Source organism: Nothoprocta perdicaria, unplaced genomic scaffold, assembly GCF_003342845.1.
Source record: "Nothoprocta perdicaria isolate Ctin4 unplaced genomic scaffold, notPer1 scaffold_186, whole genome shotgun sequence".
In the NCBI taxonomy this organism is placed as follows: domain Eukaryota; kingdom Metazoa; phylum Chordata; class Aves; order Tinamiformes; family Tinamidae; genus Nothoprocta; species Nothoprocta perdicaria.
In genome coordinates, this window is record NW_020455049.1 from 279041 (window position 1) to 300726 (window position 21686).

The following is a 21686-nucleotide window of genomic DNA, read 5'->3' on the forward strand; positions in this document are numbered from 1 at the left end:
AAAAATAAAAATAAAAATAAAAATAAAAATAAAAATAAAAATAAAAATAAAAATAAAAATAAAAATAAAAATAAAAATAAAAATAAAAATAAAAAAAATAAAAGCAAGTGAACACTGCTGAATGTACCAAATAAAAATCATGATCTCAAAGGTATTGTAATTCTGTGTGTAGGCACATCTATTGTACTAAAATCCCCTCAAATGTCAAGTTACACCTGGTTCATCAATAAGCATATACGGATGAGAGTTTAAGTATACGAATGTATTGAAGGAAGCAGCAAAACAGCAGCTTAGAGGGAGATACTCTATGAGCACTGAAAAGCACCCAAGAACTGTGAAGAGAAGACACCAGACTCAAACTCTGCAAGAGAGAAGTGCTGAGAAAGAGGACAGAGCCGTGTTTCTGTTATCTGCAACCTAATCATTCCCTCCGAGTCACCCCACCTCCAGCCACAGAAGTCACCCCACAAAACAGGCACTGTCGGGACACGGGGTTTTCCAGGGGACTTTGCACTCCCCTGGAGCAATCTCCTAATCAGCGAGATACAGGGATATGGGAGAGGGAAATCATACTGGGACCTTGGCCTGCAACATCACAGAAAGCTTCTCCTTGTTAGGGGAAAAAAAAATCCTATTTTTAAAAGTCATTAATCTTAAAAAAAAGTTACGACTCGAGGTCAAGGCCCTATATTACTGAATTGCTAATGTTTTCCCTGCTCTTAAGCTGCTGTGTGCTGTTACACTGCCCTCCATTTTCAATGATGGATTAGGCAATCCCTACGCTGTCCCATTCTTACAGAGTTCACTCCAAACAAATAAAACATCAAAATGACACAGCTCAAAAAGCCAAGTTTTCCTCTTGTTAGTTCTGCAAAACACTCTGCTTGGCGATGCTATGTACAGGAAAAATAAACTTGAAAATATTTGCAGAGAAGCAGCTCAAATCTATCACTCTCACAAAAATACCTTCCATACAGACAAAGCTAGAGGCCAAGGCCAGCACTCTCCGGGGCTGCCAGTGAAGCTGAGGTGCCAGACACCATCTCTCTCACAGAGGAAGGTCTCTCTCCCCTTTCCCTTCAGTGGGGAGGAGGAGAGGAGCAAACCAAAGCAAGCAGGGCTGTGCTGTTGCGGCTGGGACACCAAGCACTCGGAGCACCCAACAGGGTGTCTGGGGAGAAGCTCATCTTGCAGATCAACTCAGAGGAAAAAACCTTATTAAAGAGAGTGCCTGCTGCTCTGCTGTCTGGGGAGATCCCAGCATACTGTTAAAAGCAAGACACTGAATTTATACCATTATAGACACTGTTAGCTTCTTCCTAGAGATAACACAGGTGAGAATTTCATCTCAGATTTTACCATTATTTTTATTTTCTTGTCCCAATTTTGAAGCTCAAATAGGCTGTACACTGGGGAAGTATTAGTGCTATATGCATTAAATACAGAAAGGCTAAAATGAAAGAGGCTTTTTCCTTCTCTTCCCCACACATGCTGGACCTCAAGCTTCACATAAAGAGGCAAAACCTCTAAAACTTGGCTGGGAAATTCTCCCCAGGGATTTTTTTTTTTTTTAACAAATTCAGGACTACTCACTACACATATACAGAACTCTCTCTGTAAGTTTTACAACACGACTACTGTTTTCACAGACTTACATAAATATGGCACGGAAAACAAGCCCCTAATTGCAAATTGGCACGAAACTCTAGAGGAAGGAGTAAAAGGAGTAACCAGCACAGGAAAGGAGGGTATCTGTGCGAGCACTGCTATAGGCCACGACTATCTGCCCTTGGGTGGGAAAGGCAGGGAAGGAAAGGGGAAGATGCTGGGAGTGACCTCCCCGAGTTTTCCCAGCCCACTGGAGAGTCTCTGAGGAAACACAGGTTTGTCCCTCTTGGTGTTAGAACTGGCTTCATTTTGGAAGGGCGAAGTATTTTACCTGGTAAGGGCACATTGAGATGACAGCATTGGGGGGGGAAGCAATTCATGAAACAAGCATGAAATTTATTCTAGAAGATTTTTCTCCAGGCATGCCTGTAACATATAAAACACACAGCTTACATTATGCAAGATTAAACAGTGGAAACTATTCATTGTAATTCCTGGCACTTACCAAACAATTTATTGGGTACAACTTCTAAGGGGCAGGACCACAAAATCCAGAAGTCACAGAATTAACCAGGTTCACACCCCAGGCCCATGCACATTTGCATTCCTCACACAGTTCAAAATACGCATCCTACATCCTGGTTAATTTTTAGTTTGTAACACCCAGCGAGCCCAACAGAGCTCAGGGCTAGAGGAGGCCAGTAACACCTTTGGCCATGTCAATCGTGCCATAAGGCACCTAACCTAACACCTAGAACAGTTCAGATTTATGAAACATGAAAAATTTCCAGGTCGGCCTTTGCAACCACTGTCTGCATTGCAGCAGATGAGACAAGAGGAGGGGCCACTTTACAACTCTGAAGTAAAACCTGTTTGGGCAGGGTGCTTGTAAGGGCATGCGTCAGACGGACGGAAAGGGCCACAGAAAGACGGCAACAAGTAATTCATCACCGAGACCCGCCTTGGCACTCAGTCTGGAAAGAAGCAGCAAAGATCTTGTCTTTGAGGAATCACCAAACCCAGCATGCTGCTGCTGATAAAGCATTTACAGCCACTAAAAGAAATTAACAGCTCTTTGTCAGCGCATTAAAATCACATTTTGTGAATTCCGCGCTAAAATCCTGACATTTTATAGGACAATTTGTGACACATATTCTGGTGTAATGGTACATACCAAGGAACCCACAGCATCTGTTCCAGCCTGGCCCACACAAGACCCCGCTGCACATGCACACTGCAGATGCAACCTGCTCTTCGGTAGGCACGGCCCTCCACACCGCACAGCATGAATGAGCTTGTTATCTTTTCAATTACCAAAATATTTGCCCACTTCTCATGCTTTGTTTTTCTTCTCATAAATAGTCAACGCGTACCCCGTAACTCATTTGATTTAAATCTCGCACTGAGAAGCTGTAAAACTTCAGGTACCTCACAAAACTTAATGGGACAAAATGATCTAGTGATGAACCTGTTCCCACAAATCAGGACATAGGTTTGAAGAAAAGGTGACAGAATAAGACAATTCCAGGTGGAATTACTACCTGGAACTACACCAACATATGCTGGGAGCACACTAGCCTAATGCAATAAGGAGCCAGGAGGCGGTGTGCAAAAATAATGCCACACATGGGGTTGTTACGTTGTCATCACAGTCGTTGTTTCTAAATACCATTTCTTCAAAAGCCAAGTCAAGTCAACCACTGAGCAAATTCATGCTAGTGGCAAAAACTCATAAGAAACAGCCCCAAAAGTAAAATAAATGGTGACTATCGTTTCTCTAGGCCAAAATAATGTAAGACATTCATCTAAAGTGAATTATCTCAAAGCAGCAGAAGCCTCCCTTTTTAGGCTCAGAATTTATATGATACTTAAAAATAGTCAGAAAATTACAGAGCTCATAAGATCTGCTTACAGAACTGCCTTCCAAATAGTGGCTGGATTATCAGCTGCGAGGACAGAAAAAGGTATTTTTGTTAGTGACAAGGGTTTGCAGTGTTGTAAACTCAGGTTAAGAGGTAGCAAACATGGATTAAAAGCAGTGAACATACAAGTAAACACAGTAAACAAAAAGGAGAAACAATAAAGGTAGCTTCTAAAAACACATATCAAATGTAAAACAGAAACAAAATAAAAGTGGAAAGCACATACTGGATGGGTACTGAATTTAGCGGCCACCTTAAGTCACCTTAAAAATAACCATGCAGATCTGACTTTTAATAACACTACTGCACATACAGTTTTTGCAACATTGCCTTGCTTAAAATTTTTGGATAGACTGCAATTGGTTATTTGGCTAGATTTACACCTCTTCCCTTCTAGGCCATTACAATAAACGGCTGTTTATTTACCAGGGGTACAAATGGCTGACAGAAGAGTCTCACTGGGCTGGTTAGACAAGCTCCCTCATTTGCCGTGTTTTCGTAGTGTTGCAAGGAGAGCAGCCTTGCCAGCTAGCAAGCAGAGGAAGAGGCACCCAAGGCACTGCACTGGAAAGGAGGGGGATACTTAATTACCGTCTGACAAGAATATCCAGCATCATGGTATGATGCTGAACATGGTAAAGACTGTTCAAATGCGGAAAAATGCTTAGTAAGAAACCCTTGAATGGATTTGCTACTGCTACCTGTGTGGACAGGTAAAAGACCACTATGTTGTGCTAAAAGCAGCGGAGGAGCAGGAGTCCAGAGTTCCCAAAATCTCACTTGGAAGGTGCGTTTCACGCATCACACAACTGTGCTCCAATATTCAGTATGTGAACTTTTCTCTTTGGACACACTGCTCTAAAAATGACTTGAAACTAGGAAAAATACATTGTGTTCCACTATGCAAATAGCAACTTTCCTGTGTAATTATAGTCCATTTTGCTCAGAATCGCATCGTGACCAGGATACTACCAGGACGACGAGCATTTAGCCGCTATTCTTAGCATGTTCGAATATTTTTCCCACATTATATAACCACACACACCCACACATGAGCAGCACCATCCCATTTCTCATTGTTTTTACCTTCAGCAAAGGGTTATCTTTCATTTCTCTGGCTTTATTTTTGTTGTTGTTTTAAAGCAGGTAGTAACTTTTCTCCTTCACCTTTCATTATTGCTCATCCTTTATCTTTAGCAGTTTTCTGATTATCTAGAAGAGTACATCATAAAACAGAAGGAAAATCTGGCATTCTAATTCCAACATATGCTTAAAATTTCAGAATAATAGTCAACTCTAAAATGTGTGTTCAACAACAAAGGGAATTTTCCGGGGGTTTCTCATGATTTTTTCACAAAACGGACAGGTGCACATTTGCCAAAAGGAAAAGCAGGAGACGTACTGTTTGGCACCCATTAACCAAAGGTCCAGGGAAGAAAACAGAGCAGATTGCTGAAGATGGCACCTATGCAGCACAGGCTCTTCCGGATGCTGGCCAGAAGCATGGAACATCCCAAATTCTCCTGAACAGATGCAGTCCTCTATCACCTTCCTTACTCTGGGGAAGGCAGCCAGCCCTGCGCACCCACACTATGGCAGCAGCCATAGGAAAACACCACGCAACAGCAAGAAATAAACGCCTTTAAAGCTCACCTTGGTATATTGCTTTGCACTCACTCCATATTCACAGGTCTGATTATATCTCAAAATCCAGTTTTTCATTTCCTTGGTTGAAGGATGGTAAAAAACAGAACATAGAGTCTGCCTGCAACTGCTCTACTGCAAGTTTGCCTCAAAATCTTGAAGAGTTCATGAAAGCTGCTAAGGATTCAGTTCCTATCTTCCCAACTAAGCTGTTAGATCTGTACATGAAGAACTGAGCAACTTCAGACTTTATGCACATGCAAAGTACTGTATTAAGCTGGAAATTTTGTATCCTGAGCTCTTTGAGAATTAAGCTCAATATGAGAAAGCTTCCAAAGGGGTGAGGACACAGAATGAAAACTCCATAGGGTTTGAAGAAAATTTTCCTTTGCTTCCCAATATAGGTTCTCTATTTATACGTTAAAAACATTGACAAAAAATGCAAGTTTCTAAAGAAACTTCCTGTTATGGTAAGCCAGTACAGATGTGGCTTTTAGGATTACAACACTCAAAGCACTTTGCTAGTGCTGCTTCTGAACGCAATAAAATATTTCATTCTGCAAATGAGGCTTTGTTTGCATATCTAAGTGTGCATGCTCATTCAGAGCCTGACCACAGCACCATGCCTACCCTATCGCCCTTACCAACTGCTCACTAGCTGTTCTTGTAGAGAAGAGTTTCCTGGCTCCCTTTCTCCCAGGCAAATTTATAGAGAAACTAGTTGAAAGTCAGTTCACATTTCACTGAATTGATACCAACATCTGCATCTATCATGGTTTAGATTCATGCCACAATATAAGCAGAAAACAGAAACAGGAATAATAAGCAAAGCCCTCCCACAGGCAGGTATTAGGGCAGATACTCTGGCTGTATAAAAACAGCGTGCCAGCAAAGAGTAGCCCCTTCTGTAGACACAGCACTTCCTATAAGATGTGTACTGCACGTGCATGCTAATGTAGTCACCCCTCGCCCTGCGCCTCGGAGCTAGCCGCCCAAGCAAAACAAGCTACAAAGGTTAAAAAAAAATCTTAAGAAAAGAAAAAAGCCCTTGGTTGTGCTCAAGTCTCTGCTAGTGCAGGTTTGCTCTCAAAAATCCTCTTCAGATCCCACCAACAAACGCCAGAAGACACCTGAAGCGCAGGCAGAACCCACACTGGTAACACCCAACTTCTCCTTGGGCTGAGTCACGCCCATTTCCTCCAGGGGCACCCACGGATCGGGTACCTCAGGACCTACCTGACACTTGCCTGAAAAGCCAGATTTCCCAACTCATCCAAGACGTGACACATGCAGGGGACACTGCAGCCACCTACCCGCTCTTGGGAGCCCTCAGGAAGGCAGCGGCCAAGAGAAGGCGGCTGCTGGGGAAGCTGGGGCCGTTCGGTGCCCGTCACAGCGCAAACCGCTGCGCGCAGGATGCTCCACAGCATCCTGGGGAACTGGCTTTAACATCAACTCATTGCTCTGGTTATGATTGCTACCCATTCTTCATCAAATTCTATTTTTTCCTTCCTTTCTTTTTTTTTGAACTTGATTAGCCAGATATCATTTTCACCTTTTGAATCCTTTCACATTTTTTTTAAATAATCTCTTTATGCTTTATTGCAAAGAATCTTTTGGTTTTGCCCCAGTCTTTAAATCCTACGTCTCTTTTCTGTATTTCCAATTCAGAAGGGATCCAAGCCTGCTCAAGAAAATGTAAGCATGGCTGACGAAAAGATTCGGAGCTATTTTTCAAAACTTAGCTGGGATGAACAGGCACAGCAAACTTTAACTGGCTCTTCATTCCCCAAGAGATTAAAGGAACATTATTTCATTTAATAATGTTGAAAGGTTAAAAATAATCTGTTTTTGTTTCTAATTCTAGCTACAAGAAATTCAGAGAATATTCCATCCTAGGACAAGAAGAATGTTAGTACTCTTATTTGAGCAGGGAAAAAATATATATGTATAATTATCAAATTACCTGTATTCTCTAGACAGAAGGCCTGCAAATTGTAATACAGCCCTTGTTTTATAAATACTTAATCTGCTTGGAAACAATTAACATCTTTTCATCCCACACAGGTTGGGCTACCTTTGACTGAAAACCTCAAGGAGAAAATAACTTGTTTTTCTTGAAGCTCATTTTCTTTGCTCCCTTCCCTACAACCATAAGGGAGAGGGAAAAGAAGAAAAATAAATAAATAAAAAGCTGTAGTCTGTTCATTCAGACCCAGGCTGTAGGAAACAACTAGAGAGCACATAGGTTTTATGTCTCCTTCCATATAAAATTGGCTCTCCTTTATCCGTGCATTGCTTCCACGGGAATCCTTGAATACCCTTGAGCCATGTACACTGCTGGTTCAAGCCAAACTTTCTGACTCAAGGGACCAGCCAGAGGGGAGAGGGTGAGATGAGGCAGCCTAAACCTTGAAGGGGTTCCACTTATCACCTGCTAATATGGCCATTAGAGAGGCACGTTGGGCAGTGCCTCTGTACTGCCTGTTGCCTCCGGGGTCTTGCTCGTGCTCCTCCCTTCGACAGGGACCAGGGCAGGACAATCTCCCATGGGTGACAAGGCGCACAGGCAGACAGCAGCAATGGGAAAAGCTAACAGCAGTTGTGCCCACCCACCCTCACGCTCCAACACACTTCAAGGGTGTTGAGCTGCCAGGTGGATGAGAAACAGAAGGTTTCCCACATCACCACCATGCAAGTCACAACCTGTGCACGTCTTCCAGCTTCAACATGTTCTACCAGGAGCCAAAGCTGCTGCATAACTTCCTCGGTGCTTCATTTACCACCCCGTTTCATGCAGGATAACCAACTCCCAGCAGAACTCCATATAAAGAGCCTGTGCTCCCCCATCGCCCAACAGCAACAGTGATCCTGGGGTACAGCGCACAGCTGCTCTTGCTGCTCAAGAAAAGCAGCCTGGACACGGGACCACATCAGCAGCATGGCATTGCCTCTGCTTTTGCAACCCTTTGCCAATGGCCTCACAACTCAGTGACGCAGCAAACTCCTGCTCTGTGCAAATAAAAGCATTAGAGAAGCTAAAAGCTGCCATGGTGTTCAGGTGGATGGGCATGGGGGGAAAAAAAACTAAAATAAATTTACATTCAGGAAGTCTAAAACTTTTAGCTTCCCCTCCCCCCCCGTCTCTTTCTAAAAATCCTGTGGACTGTATTTCATTGCATTGTTTATACCAGACTAATATGTAATTAGTCCTATGGGATCTACCACAGGGCCCCTGAACCTTCTCTGAACAGTGCTCTTTAGTAATCTCCAAACACAAAATGCTTATTAGCATCTCTCCGAAACCCTCTGAGGCCATCTTCTTGAGATAATGCCAAGTCACTCTGTCTACTAACTTCATCAGAAAGGAGCACCTCTGTTCACTTCTTCATGCCCAGATCAGCCTAAACCCTGTTCTTTTTTTCAGAGCTCTGGTTTTCTGCTGCTTTAGCTCTCTTTTAGGAGAGGGTTGCCATTACAATTGGCCTCACTGCTGTTAAACCATACGTGAAGGCTAATAGCGTCACACACGTTCTCACAAACAAAATAAAACCAAAGAACAATTCCCAGTTCCCATAAATGAGTAGTAAGAGTGTATATAGAGCAAGACTATACATACATGCAAGTCCTCATTCCATTATTCCACTGCCAGGATGCTGTGCTAGACACCACTGCAAGAGGAAGCCAAAGTTGCTCCAGAACACAGGAGAATACCCGGAAAACAAACAGATTTGGACTTGAGGCAGGAGAGGGAGAAGCAAGGGGAGCTGTTCAGCACATGTGTCAGAAAGCAGCTGGAAAGGACTACAGGAGGCTACAAATCAACAATCTGTTCCTAATCTTACATTTTTTTTCAACAAGGGGCTTCACTGTCCAGTGCACAGGTCTGGTCATCAAAGGATCACAGTGATAATGATGACCAAAATCAAACTGGGTATTATGATTTTTTTCAGGAACGAGGCAATTGCCACACAGAAACAACCTCAACGTGATCATAACTACTCACATATAGAGTAGATTTATAAACTTTCCTGTTCATATAGAAGGGAAATTCACACTCCCCTCCACAACTGAGAACGTCACTGCAAACTTACTCATCTATCTAAATGAGGCAATGTCAACGCATAGAAGCTCTATTATAATTCAGCTGCTTATTTATTTTGTTGTGAACCAGATGTTCAAGACGATTTTCAAAACATCCAAAATATCAAAAGTTCAAACTATTTACTCAGTCCACTGTATTCCTCCTAACAGTAACGTGTTCTCTCCCTCCCTCCCTTCCACCAAGCAGCCTTCAGAACTGCTGTAGTTGGGATCCGAGCTGGCAGGCAGAGCAAAAACAGGAAGCTCCCAGACCACAGAGGCAGCTCCTCTCAGGAGGGCAAGGGAGAAAGAAGCAACCAATAGTTCCAGAGGCACCTTCTAAAGAAATCCCCAAATCCTGCCGTTAATCCCAGGGCAATTTTAGGAGGCCTGTTATTTATTCACAGACCCCACAAATACATATAGGGACACTCTACCGTTTGTCCTCTATAAATATCATATAGCTCAGCATTGTGATTGATTACACTGCTGATTACATGTAGTATTGACTGCAAAATTCTCCCAAAGAGAGCAAACTTTAAGTAGGATTAAGAAATTAGTAACTTTTTCTCCTAAAGGGAGAGGATAAAGATGAGATATGAACTCAACTAGCCTCTATGAAAACAGATTTATTTTTTCCCTCCAGAAATATAGGACCTCTTTTCATGGTTATTACCTTTTTATAGCAGTTTATATTAGTTGACTTTAAAATACATTAATGCTGATCTGTGTGTGTGTATATAGATATATATAAAAAATTTTTACATCCAGACACATAAATATGAATAATGTATAGTGAAAGAAGACTGGGGCTATTTCTTAAATAATATGGAACAGCTAATTCACAGACATGCTACTATCTGTTTCCAAGACATCTAGTTTATATATATGTATACACACACACGTGCCAAGATCTGTAACAGCTGTTATACGAAATATTAGGTTTGGGGACTAAAAGCTGGAATCTGAATAACTTGTCAAGATCTGAAGACACAGACTTGGTGTTGGAAGAAGTCTTGGGGAAAGCAGAGCTGTGAAGCCTGCACCAAGAGTCAAAAGAAGCGTCTCCAATAGTCATAAGAAAAATCATTCTGTGCCTCTGTGCTTCCTCTCCTGCAAGTTTTAATTGTTGCTACAAATAAGTTAGTGTTACACTTAAAAAGAACCCTGATTACTTTGTGAGAGGCTTGGGCATATGCTCTCTCCCCCCACTATTACCTTTGGTTCTTGCAAAGTTCAATCTTCAAAACTCAATAATCTGTGACAAAAATTGATCCTTAAAACTGCAAATGTGGGACTTAGGCAGCCACGAATCGTAAAAAATGAGGGAAGATACTGACAATTTTTTTTCTATGCTTCAAAGATTGGGTCAAAGTGACATAATAAAATACACATATCCAGCTCCCTTTATGACCTTCCATACAGTTGCCTCTCTCCTAACGCTTTCAAGACAAGCCAGGCAAGACAGATTGCCGTAACAACGTCCCATTTTTGCCAAGGGCCAAACTAAGGAACTCCCTGGAGCCTTCAGCTGTTTGCACATTCCCACTTGGGCTGACACAGGAGCAGCTGATGTGTGCATGCAGTCATTGCCTGTCTTTTGTTTCTCAGAACAAGGAGAAAACACATTTTTTTCCCTCCCTTGTCTGGGAAACAGGAAGCAGACACTTACAAAGGCTCTCCCACATGCAGCCTTGGCAGGAAAAAGGCGGAGTTTGGCAACAGTAACATTTGTTCTTCAAATGCGGAGCAGGAATTATTCTAAGGTAGGCAACAGGATGGCTGCACTTGCCGATATTTACCCCGTCTGCTGCTGCTCTTTTCAGATGTATTTATATTTCATGCAGTCTTACTTACAAACACAAAACAAATGCTTTTGTAAGTAAAAGTCATCCTGGATTTGAGTTTTAAGGTCATTAGACTTTTGCAAAGACTTTATTCATCTTTATGTAATTGCAACAAATGCAAAGAAATATGCCTTTTATAACAAGTAACTGCACAAGTTAATTAGTTCTTATACCCCTTATAAAGCGGCTAGACATTTTTATCCCTGTTCTATAAATGAGCCCATACTGTTCCTAGTGCAGAATATAGCTCTCCGGAGCACACAAGTCTATGCCCCTGTTTCATAAAGAATAAACTAGCAACAATATTGTATTCAGCTTGGTGACTAAAAAAAAAAAATTCTAGGAAAACCCATTATTTGACAATTGCAGTTTGCATGTCTGGAAGGACTGAGATCTTCATGTTGATCGGATAGACTCAAGGAACATATTAAGAACTAGTAACAGAAGAAGAGTTATCATGATCATAAGGAAGACTGCTCACTCAAACAGGTACTAAGGAGGTTTGAAATTACTTGTGTACAAGCTACCCAAAGAAATCCTAAAATAACCCACTAAAATCCAAAAGTGAAGTACTTATGAAATGGCTGTTCATAAGTACTTAACTTGGACACAAGTCATTATAAAAAAGCGCATTATATGCCCTATAAAACTACAGTGGAAAAAATATTAATGCTGTAACGCTACTGTATCAAGAACACACTCACAATTATAGACCAAACCAGGAAAGCAAAGATAAGAAGAAAAGTGACCCAATGCTTTTGAGTATTGCAGCTGTATGACTGCTGTGAAATTAAGCTCCCAAGCCAATAAAACCTGACCAGCACAGAAAGTCAGTGTGCTGTTGCGAGCTGCCTCGTATTTCTCATTAGGATCTTCCCTGCCAATGAATGATGCTTAGTTATCTTTCACATCCATCAATATTGCTGCTGTTCTCTCCCACGTAGGAGAAGTCTAAGAACCCTCATTTTGTTTCAGCTGAGCTAGCAGCAAAGCAAAATGAGTGATGTTTCATTCTGCAGAGCTGGCAAGCAGAGATTTGGGAATAGAAGATAAAAATCATTAGCTTTTGCTTTGCCTTCTTTTCTTGGCTTTACAGAGGACCATAAGCAAGGGCTCCCTTAATACAGCTGTGTGAAAACAAACCTCACTTAACCACATCATTACTGCAGGTGCAGTTTGACAGTGATGCAAGGAAGAAAATAAGCTCCTGTTCTGTTTTTGTTTGTTTGTTTTAAGCCTGAATTCATTGGAAAGGCTTTTAATATGGCTTTATTTTAGCTACACTTGTTCATTATGATTTTACAGTGATTTGCCTTTAAAAAGCTCTGGAGCATGTTTGAGTCAAGGGAAAATAAACTGTCCCATGTACCTCAAGCTACTGAAGCAGCAATTCACAGCAGCTGCTATAAAAGTTTAGAGTTAATTTGGGCCCCTTAGTTATTATTAAAGAGCTATAAATTTGGACATTAATAGTTTTAATGGAAAACAATAGTAACTTACATGTCTACTCTTAGTGGGCACTTCTGCCCTGCACATGTACTACCTTAATTATCCCCCTGCCCATATTAGATGCTACACTTCACGTTTCACTTAGGGTAGAAAAAACAGAGCCACAACAGAAGGTGCCAAAATCAAAGTTTCAAGTTTCAATTATGTGTTTTGCCCTTCTCTGTTCTGGTCTACAGTTGCAGAGACAGAAACTTCTTTTCAAATCTTAATAAGAGCATTTATCACTGCCCAAGATTCTGTGCTTCAACTTTGTGCTTCTCAATTGTTTTATACTAAAAAAGTGAGACATTTCCAAGGATATAATACGGGGGAAAAAAGCAGAGCATGCAGAAGACTATACAACACAGGGCAGACCTGCAACAGAGCATTCTGGAGTTTCAAATGAAATTTTTGCTGCTGGTGGAAACAAATTAAACATTTGTAAAGAGTTATTGTTAGCTGCACACAGATAATCTAGGAGAAAGTATCTATATTTCTGGAGGTTACTCTGTGCTTTAAACATTCCTAGAGGGTAGGAGACGTGCCACGTTTAGGAGTATGCATTAAAATAAAGACCTTTTTATGTTATAGCCTGAGCTTTTTATTTCTTAATCGCTGTACGACCTTCAATCACATTGAAGCAAATACATTTTTTCTCAGCAAAACTACAAAATTTTTTCCTGCTGGAATATCAGCTGGCATAACATACCATGCTTTTAGGATCATATTCCAAGATTAAGTCTACACTACATGCTCTGCTGATCTGAACAATTTTCTGACCAAGAAGCTACCCAAAGAAATATTTGATATTTAATTTAAATATATATTTTTCTTAAGTCATCTGCACTGTTCACCATGAAGGTTCAGTTCCAAATCCATATTTGGGAATAGTTCTATTAATATAACACTGCAATGATTCAGTGCGAGTTCTAAGGAAATCTCCCCTTTATAAGCATTAAGTTTAAGACTTTCCCCATATAAGGCTTATGATTGAAATCTTTATACATGTTGTTAATGGATATGAAAATGCTTAAAACATTTTTGTAGGCACGTTAAAACAAAAAAAAAAAAAAATGTATTTGAGAACATAGATGCAACCAGAACAGCCAGACCAAATATAAGACAATAGCTACCCAAACAACTCCTTCCTGAAGCTGAAGAGAGACTCCAAGGATCTAGGATTGCAATTCTAGACCAACATTTGGTATTTTGCATCGTATTTCCTTCTCTCTTGCTCCTGGACAAACACATTACCGACCTCTCATGGTTGGTGTCAACCACAAGGACCTCCAAAGCTTCTTCTGCCTGGCAGCACCTGCAGGGCTGCTTGCAGACTAATTGTAGAGGGACTTCAGCTAGTTCACTTTGGTAGCGATTTCAGACTAAAGACATTTCATTACGACAGGAAAACTCACTCCTCAATGCACGAAAGAAAGAAGAAAAGGACATAGGGTTTAGAGGAAGCTTGAAGACGAGTGGCTGTAGGTTTGGGAGGTGCAAACATTATATAGTTATGGAAAGGATGGGAAAAGGTAAATGCAAAAAGTCATTGCCTTCTGGAATGAAAGATGCACCTTGGTAAGCACAAGATTTTCTTCCCTATCATGGCATTTCTTCTTTTTCATAACACAGCAGAAGCCTAGAGTAGTCTTGTGTATTCTCTAAAGGGGGAGGAGGCAGCAAAAGTGTATTTGAGAGGGAACTTTTCCTACTGCTCGTGAATGGTTTCATTTGCCACACCATGCAGATGCTCTAAGACTGTTCTCTCCCTACACACTCAGCAATTAGACCCTCATTTCAGCCAAACAAGACAAAGAGCAGTTCAAAGACCCACCAGAAACCAGCTCACCTTGCAAGTGCAGCACACTGAGTGAACACACGGAGCCTGAGAGGAGAGCAAACCTACACCTGAAGCTATGCGAGAGCTGACTAAGAGAGCAGTAGGATCACCTCGAGTCAGGCAGCGCTCAGTCAGCAGCGCTAGCCTTGCATCTTGGCTTAGATTCTTGCCACTATAAAGCATTTTAAAGAAGACTTTCCAGAAAAGGAGACCCAATCCAGGGAAAATTGTAGCACATTATCTACAGTTTTGGCTTTAACGTGACAAAACTTTGCTGCACTTTCCAATGAAAACAGTCTGTAGTAGCAGCCTTAGATCTTCCTTTTTTTAATGATAGGAGCTGTAGTAACTTGGGAGGACTGTAAAATAGTTCTCGCAGCTGCTTCTCTTCAGATAAGATACGTGGGTGTTCATTCTGCTCTGGCTGCCAGATGAAGTATTTTAACAGGCTTTCATGAGTGGCTTGTCACATCCTTTAATATTTTTTTTTTTTTTTTTGTGAAGCTGAAACCATATTTTTAAAAAGCCTTCTGGAGCAGAAGCTCATATTCTTCATTTTTCAATAAAGTGAACATACAGTTTTTTTCTCCTTTGTTTTCTGTCAGCATAAGAGGGAAATGGAGAAGCATGAGGAAAATATATTTTTATTTTCCAGTGTCAGAGCTTGGCTCAAAATCAAGAGTCATTAGTTAAAATCAGTGGCTTGAAGCACAGGAAATGGATTTCAAGGCCAACAATATTTTATCAGAGTCAGATGAACATCCATTAATTATAAGATAGTCCTAAATATTTCTTCCTTGTTTAACTCAAGTTTCAAGGCATTGGTTACTTCTGCCTTTGATTACATAACTGCAAGTCTCTCTACTTTCTAACTGTTCATGAGAGAAAAGGAGAATCTTTTTCCCCCCAGAAATCTTTATTTTGGATAAAAAGGGTTATTACAAATTGTGATCACAATTTATGAGAAATAAGAAATTAGTAGTTCAGGATAGTATAATATTTTGACTGAATTACCCTCACATTTAGATGATCTTTTATTTTTTTCCCTGGGAAAAAGAGTAGCATTAAGACAGTGGAGACAACAACCTGGCTCTGCACCATAAAGGGGTATTGCGTGTAGAAGCACATGCTCTACGTGTGATCACACCTGCACAGTTCAAGTTGCATATTTCTTTGGGAAACTTGAATTTGTACCTCCTAAAAAGTATGCTTGGATTTACACTCTTTTTTAAACTAAGTCAATAGGACAAAATGACAGTGGAAGCAGATGTATAATAAACTATTTTTAGTTGATGCCTCACTCCTATGCAAAGGTTTATGCTGATCATCTGTAAATCCGAGCACTAAAAGGACAAGGGAGAAGATTAAAACAAAATATATCATTTGCAAAGGGAGGACTGATACTAACACCATTACAACACTGGTGCATTTCACACCGCCAAAAAACGCAGCACCAAGCAAATAAAGGGACGTGGTCCAAGCAAAGATGACCTTCACAGAGGACTGTCAGTAAGAAGAAATTATGCAATGCAAAGAAATACACTCAGCACACTCCAGGTTAGCACACAGCAGCAGCGCTGACTTAACAGCACCGCCAGGGAGGTGCTGGCAGTGAGACTGCTGCTTCAGCCTCAGCAAGATAAGGCTGGTCTCCTCATTCAGTGTCCTCCAGTGAATCTCTGCACTAGACCTTTTGCCTCCACAAAGATGTTTAACCATTACCTCTTCGAAAAGCAAAAGTAAACACGGCCATGATCAGTGAGACCAGCCCAACCAAACCATACAGAGCAATCAACTTATAAGTACAGCTTCAGACTATGTATAATTTGCAATTCAGATGTTTGCAATTCTAACAATAGTGTCAACTTTAGTAAAATAGAATATGAGAGCAGGTCAGGGTAGGGGGAGCTTTTAGCTAGTATTAGATTTGAATATTTTCAAATATCTTATTTCCCCTTGCAGTCTTCCTCTCCATTGCGAGTTCACAAAGTACAATCAGTAGCTGACCAAACTAGATGCAAACAAAAAAATAATTATGATGACTCCTATTGCAATCCTTTGTTTAGAAGCAGCATCAAGCAAGATCTTCTTGAAAACTGAGCCAAATATCTGCATATTTTCTAATGTCCAAGAAGGAAGTATTAAAAGGAAAAATGAGCATCTTTATGCAAAAGATACAAGAATCTTCGCGTAACCCCCTTACCTCAGAGATTGGACTTCTATCTCTTTTGGGTTGCTTCACCTAAGATATCAGCATCGTATCTCCCAGAAACTAAATTTTAAAAATGATTGAAACTTAAAAATCTGGACATGCTTTCCAAGCTAAAAACAACACTGAGCTTCAAAAACCAATCTCTGTGACAAATGCATCTAACTAAAGAGTTAGGAACCGTTTATTTACTTTTTAAGAACAAAATGGCACATGCAAGCATAACTAATAGTTTTGCCTGGTTTTCTAAAAAGCCTAGATTGCCTGTTCTTCTGTTCAAAAGAGGAGAGTGAAAAAATGAACTTTAGAAATTTAGACCAACAGCTAATGTTTCCCCCCCACAAAAAAGAGGCTTTTAACAGAAGTTCCTGCCCTCCCTCACAAATAAAAACTTTGCAAAGAAAGAAGGTTCAAGTCAAGCAGACATATGATTGAAAAATTAATTCCTACTGATTTGATACACAGCATCTGTGTTTTAACATCTGAAAACACATTTGCTCTAACATTCCCTTGCCTGACTCAGAATATATGTGGCAAGTTCATTTCCTTTTTTTCCTCAATAGAAGCTTATGGTTTTCACATCCTATAAGCTGCAATCCTACTGTAACTATATTGGTGCTATTTGCAGGTAGCTGCTTCAGCAGGAGTCGGTACTGTCGGATGCCTCAAAACACTGAGCACTGCTCTCCTGAAGTGACCTCTGCCACAGGATGCCACTCCACCTGACAAGTGGAACGTGGTGTCCTGAACAAAAAACCCTACAGGATCAAAACAAGCCTTTCTGCTGACAAGCCAAAACTTTAAAATGAACAGGAAAACATTTCAAGCTCTTTTTCCATTACCTTGTGTTATTAAAACATCCAGGCAAGAGATAAACATAAAAGGAATTTAATTAGATAAATTCACTCCTCAGCATCTGCTGTTTAATAGAGCAAAGCACATCAGCATGTTAAAATCAGATAACATTGCAGAAAACCACAGATTGAATGTGGAAGCTCCTTTTAGATGCAAACATTTGGATGCCACTGGTTTTACTCACTGTAACACAACGCTTCTAGTCGAATGACTGTGATAAAATGTATTCACCAGGTATTCACTAGGCCACAAGACACGAAATTCCTTAAAATGATTATGCAGCATCTTGCAAGTCAGAACAAGGCAAAATAGATACACAGAATAATCTTGCACAATTTATTCCACTTAAGTTCTATAGAGTGCATGCATTCATTTTTGATAAACCTCAAATCAATTAAATATTGCTCTTCCCATATGTAACTGAAAACTAAAACATTAACATAAGCTGTATGCATCAGGTTTTGTATTTCCTTTACCATTTTTGCCTTTCTAAGGCAACTTCTCAAATTAACAAGAACTCAGGCAAATAAAAAAAATGAATGCTAGTATATTGTTAACTTCTACCTACTGCAAGTTCAATTTCACTGACCGACAAACTCATTTTACTGTATACATGTATGCTGTATAGTTATATACTTATAAGGATAGTCACTTTCAATTATGTGTGGTTTTGTTTAGACTCAGAAAACAATTTTTATGACAGACACAAGAAAGTTAAACATAAGTTAGAGTTTAGTGTGCAACGATGTTGCTACTAAAAACCTAACCTGTGGTTGTATTTCAGAAAAAAATCTAATTTAAATATATACCAACAAAGTAAAGGATCTTTGTAATTGGGGGTGTGCAAGCGAGGGGAGGAAATGCAGTGGAGACCAGCTGAAAATCACTACCAAAATGTTGCCCATCTGACCTACTTGCAAGGCTATATCCTTCCCTGGTGTGGAGATGGCCACTCGTGACCAGCTGTGCCACGGGCCACCAGTTCAAAGCAACTGGGCAGTTTGGGGCTAGTCTCCAGCTGCACTTGGGAATATAACTGGGCTTTTCAGGGATGAAGCCCTACGCCAACTGCACCATGAAGCACTTACTAAGATGCTTACTTACTACAGTAGGTTAAAAGCAGTAATAAAGCAAAATGACACTGCGAGGCTTTCTTCATTTGTCAAGTCTCCAGCCAGGTATGGCTGAGGAGTTAACGCAGCTGCGTGGAAGAAATACAAATGCTCCTCAGAGCACGTATAGGGTGCCAAGAAATAAATCTCGCTTCATCTGAACACTTACAACACATGTGCACTAGTCAAATCAAATGCAACCACAGGAAAATACTTTCACTTGAAAATTCTCTATTTTTAATTACTAGAGAAAAGTTAAGGTTCCTTAAAAAAAAAAAAAAGCGCAAAGCCTATTCAAGCTTAGGGTTCCTCTGTTATGGAGAGCATTTTATAGCAATCTGAGAGAAAATCAGGATTTTTAGAACCATAAAATTAGTAAGGTAACTCAGAGCAGTTTTCAGCACTTGAAATTAGTTCATTTTTGAGACAGACCAATTTTCAAGTCATCCTTTTTCACTACAAAGGGAGCATCACTTTTAACGACTTCACCTCTGTTTTTAATCTGGGGCATGTGCATAATTATTTAGGAGAAAATTTACACCAAGACATCCCTTCTGCAATTAAGAAATTGAACACTTTGGTGTTTAACTGAGCAGGAGTTTCTTCCCCTGTTAGATCAGATGCAAGTCACTGCAATGCACAGGCAGCCCCAATCACCCCCCCCGACAAACGCACATGCTTTAAAAACAATGCTGACAAAATGCTAAAGCAAGCGAGCTGAATAAGCCGTGCGTGTTGTGTATTGTGACCCTCCACCACTTTAGAGACGAAACACTTGGCTGTTATTTCACATAGCCCTTCCCTAGCAAGAAAAACAAACGGTTCGGTTTTCATGCAGTTTTAATGACAAGGATTCAAAGGATGATGCGGTCGCTTTCTTACCCGTTCAGTGTGTATGAACCATTCCTCTTGAGTCTCATACTTGCAGATAAGAATCTTAGGAAAAAATCCAGAATGAGGAGGTTTGTCCTCTGCTTAACCAGAAGAGAGGCACCTGCTTGGTGGTTGTGTGTGCTTTTTGTTAATCAGGGGATCTCTTTCCTGTTTCTCTGAGTCATCAGTGAGGAACAATGAGAAACCGCCACTGGAGCCAATTAGCAGGAAGCCCAGAGGAAACTGTCTGCAGCCAAACAAGAATCTGGAGGTGTAAAATAGCCCCAATCCACCTTCTACCGAATCTTAGAAACCATCAAGAAAAAGCAGCAAAAAACAATGGAGGAAGGGGGCTTATAAAATGGCTTAACCACACCCTGCATTTGCAGGAATAAACCTGTCAAAAATTGTAGTTTACCGGTCAGCTTCTCTGCTTCCAATCAGCGTGCAAGCAGCTTCACAGATCAGCTTCCTCTTTCTCTTGAGCCCTGCCGTGACTATCACTCAATTAAGTGTTCTTCCCTGTCCCTGGAGTACAAAGTAAATGAAAGAACAGCCCTAAATGACAATTATCCAGAGGTGTTTTTTACCCTCTCTCTTCCTTTTCTTAATATCAACTTGAAAACAAGAAATGTGCAAAGGAACATACAATTAAATGGTAGTTAAAAGGTTTATACTCTTTGTAGAAAGAAAAAGTTAAAAATAAGCTGCTCTGAAGGCACACTTGAAAACTGCAGAGACGAATACCCTGCAGCAGTGCTGTCCTGGGCAGGCTGCCCGGCGTAAATCACACCATCCCTCTCTCCAGTTAGGCTTTTGGGCTTCCTCTCCTGTTCAACCCACCATTCCCTGATAGCTATGAAGGAAGCAGCTGCACAGCTTAACTGCTGGAAGAGAGGGATGAACCTGTCATATGAAGTGAAAATGTCCCCAGGCAATTATCGATCATTACTGACTGTGTGAAATCCAGTGTGAAGTAAAAGAAGAGATTGAAGTAAAAGAAAACACCTCAAAACCTTTTAAAAAACGAATGTCACTTGTGATTTCAAAGAAGAAAACTCTAAGACAGTGGGAGAACTTTTGGCTAGCTACAGACAAAGATTAATTTATTATTTACTACCTAAACAGATGGAAGCAAAGGGTAGGGTCCCACAGACTTTGGCCTGGGTACGTGTAGTTTAATGACCTGAGTGACCAAAGAGTGTGTGTTTGTCAAACTCTGAATTCTCATCCTAATCCTGTCTTTGCATTGTCCTTGCAGTCTCTCTATTATTTGTTATCTGGAAATTTAGAAACAGCTAAATTTCTTTTCTTCTCTTTTTCAGAAAGCCTATAAATAAGGAAAATTGCTGAATTTGATGCTAGCTGCAGGAAACTATAGTGACAAAAGCAATCACCTATACTAATACAGGGATTGATTAAATCACAAATGTTGAAGTAAAGGAAAATAAAGGATATATTTGTTTGTATGTATTTATGTTTGTATGACTACAAGCTGAAGAAATCAACAATATCCAACTGTTGATAAACGGCAGTAATGACGTTGAGCTGCAGGAAGATGTTGAGCGTACAAGGTTAAAGGAATTCTTCTCAGCATCTATCCAGCCTCCAGCACCTCTGGGCACCCTAGGTCAAGACATGCATAGGGCTCATTGGAGCCCAAGAGGCACCAATCAGTATTGTCATCTGTTTCAAAGATGAGAAGACTAAGGGAGGAAGCCAATAAAGCCAATACAACAATATAACAGGCTTCAGAAATGTAAATGCTGCTATAAAGAGAAATGTAATAATGTTCTTCATGCCACTGCTCTATCCATTATAAAGTAATAGACTTGAATTAAGCAAGAAACAAAACAGGTTAGTATTAGAATTTCTTTTTTAATGAGTATGGTGACTCAGGAATAGGCTACCAAGTCTTCATTATTGTAGGCCTTTGAGATGATCTTGCTCTGGGACTGGGGATTGACTAAGTGACCTCTATAGGTTGTTTTTTTCTTTGTTTGGGTTTTGTTTTGTTTTGTTTTTGAGGAGAGGCTGTACTTTTCTGTGATTTTGTCCCTTTAGTAGCTGGGATAAAGAATGAAAATTATGCTTGGGAAACATGAGGCAAACCAGCTTTAGGAAAAACAGACTACAGCATGCTTTAGATTTTTCCTAGGGAAAAATATATTTAAGTTACGCTGTGTAGTACTGCAAAGAGATACC

General features: G+C 40.4%; 1 protein-coding gene across 1 annotated transcript in view; it reads right to left on the minus strand.

Annotated features, from left to right (window-relative positions):
• MOB2 (MOB kinase activator 2) overlaps positions 1-19543 on the minus strand; it is a 50670-nt gene extending 31127 nt beyond the window's left edge. Inside the window, exon 1 of the mRNA XM_026036768.1 lies at positions 19491-19543. Coding sequence (XP_025892553.1) covers positions 19491-19528 — 38 coding nt within the window. The 5' untranslated portion in view covers positions 19529-19543. The remainder of the gene's footprint in view (positions 1-19490) is intronic.
• Between the last annotated feature and the right edge of the window lie 2143 nt (positions 19544-21686).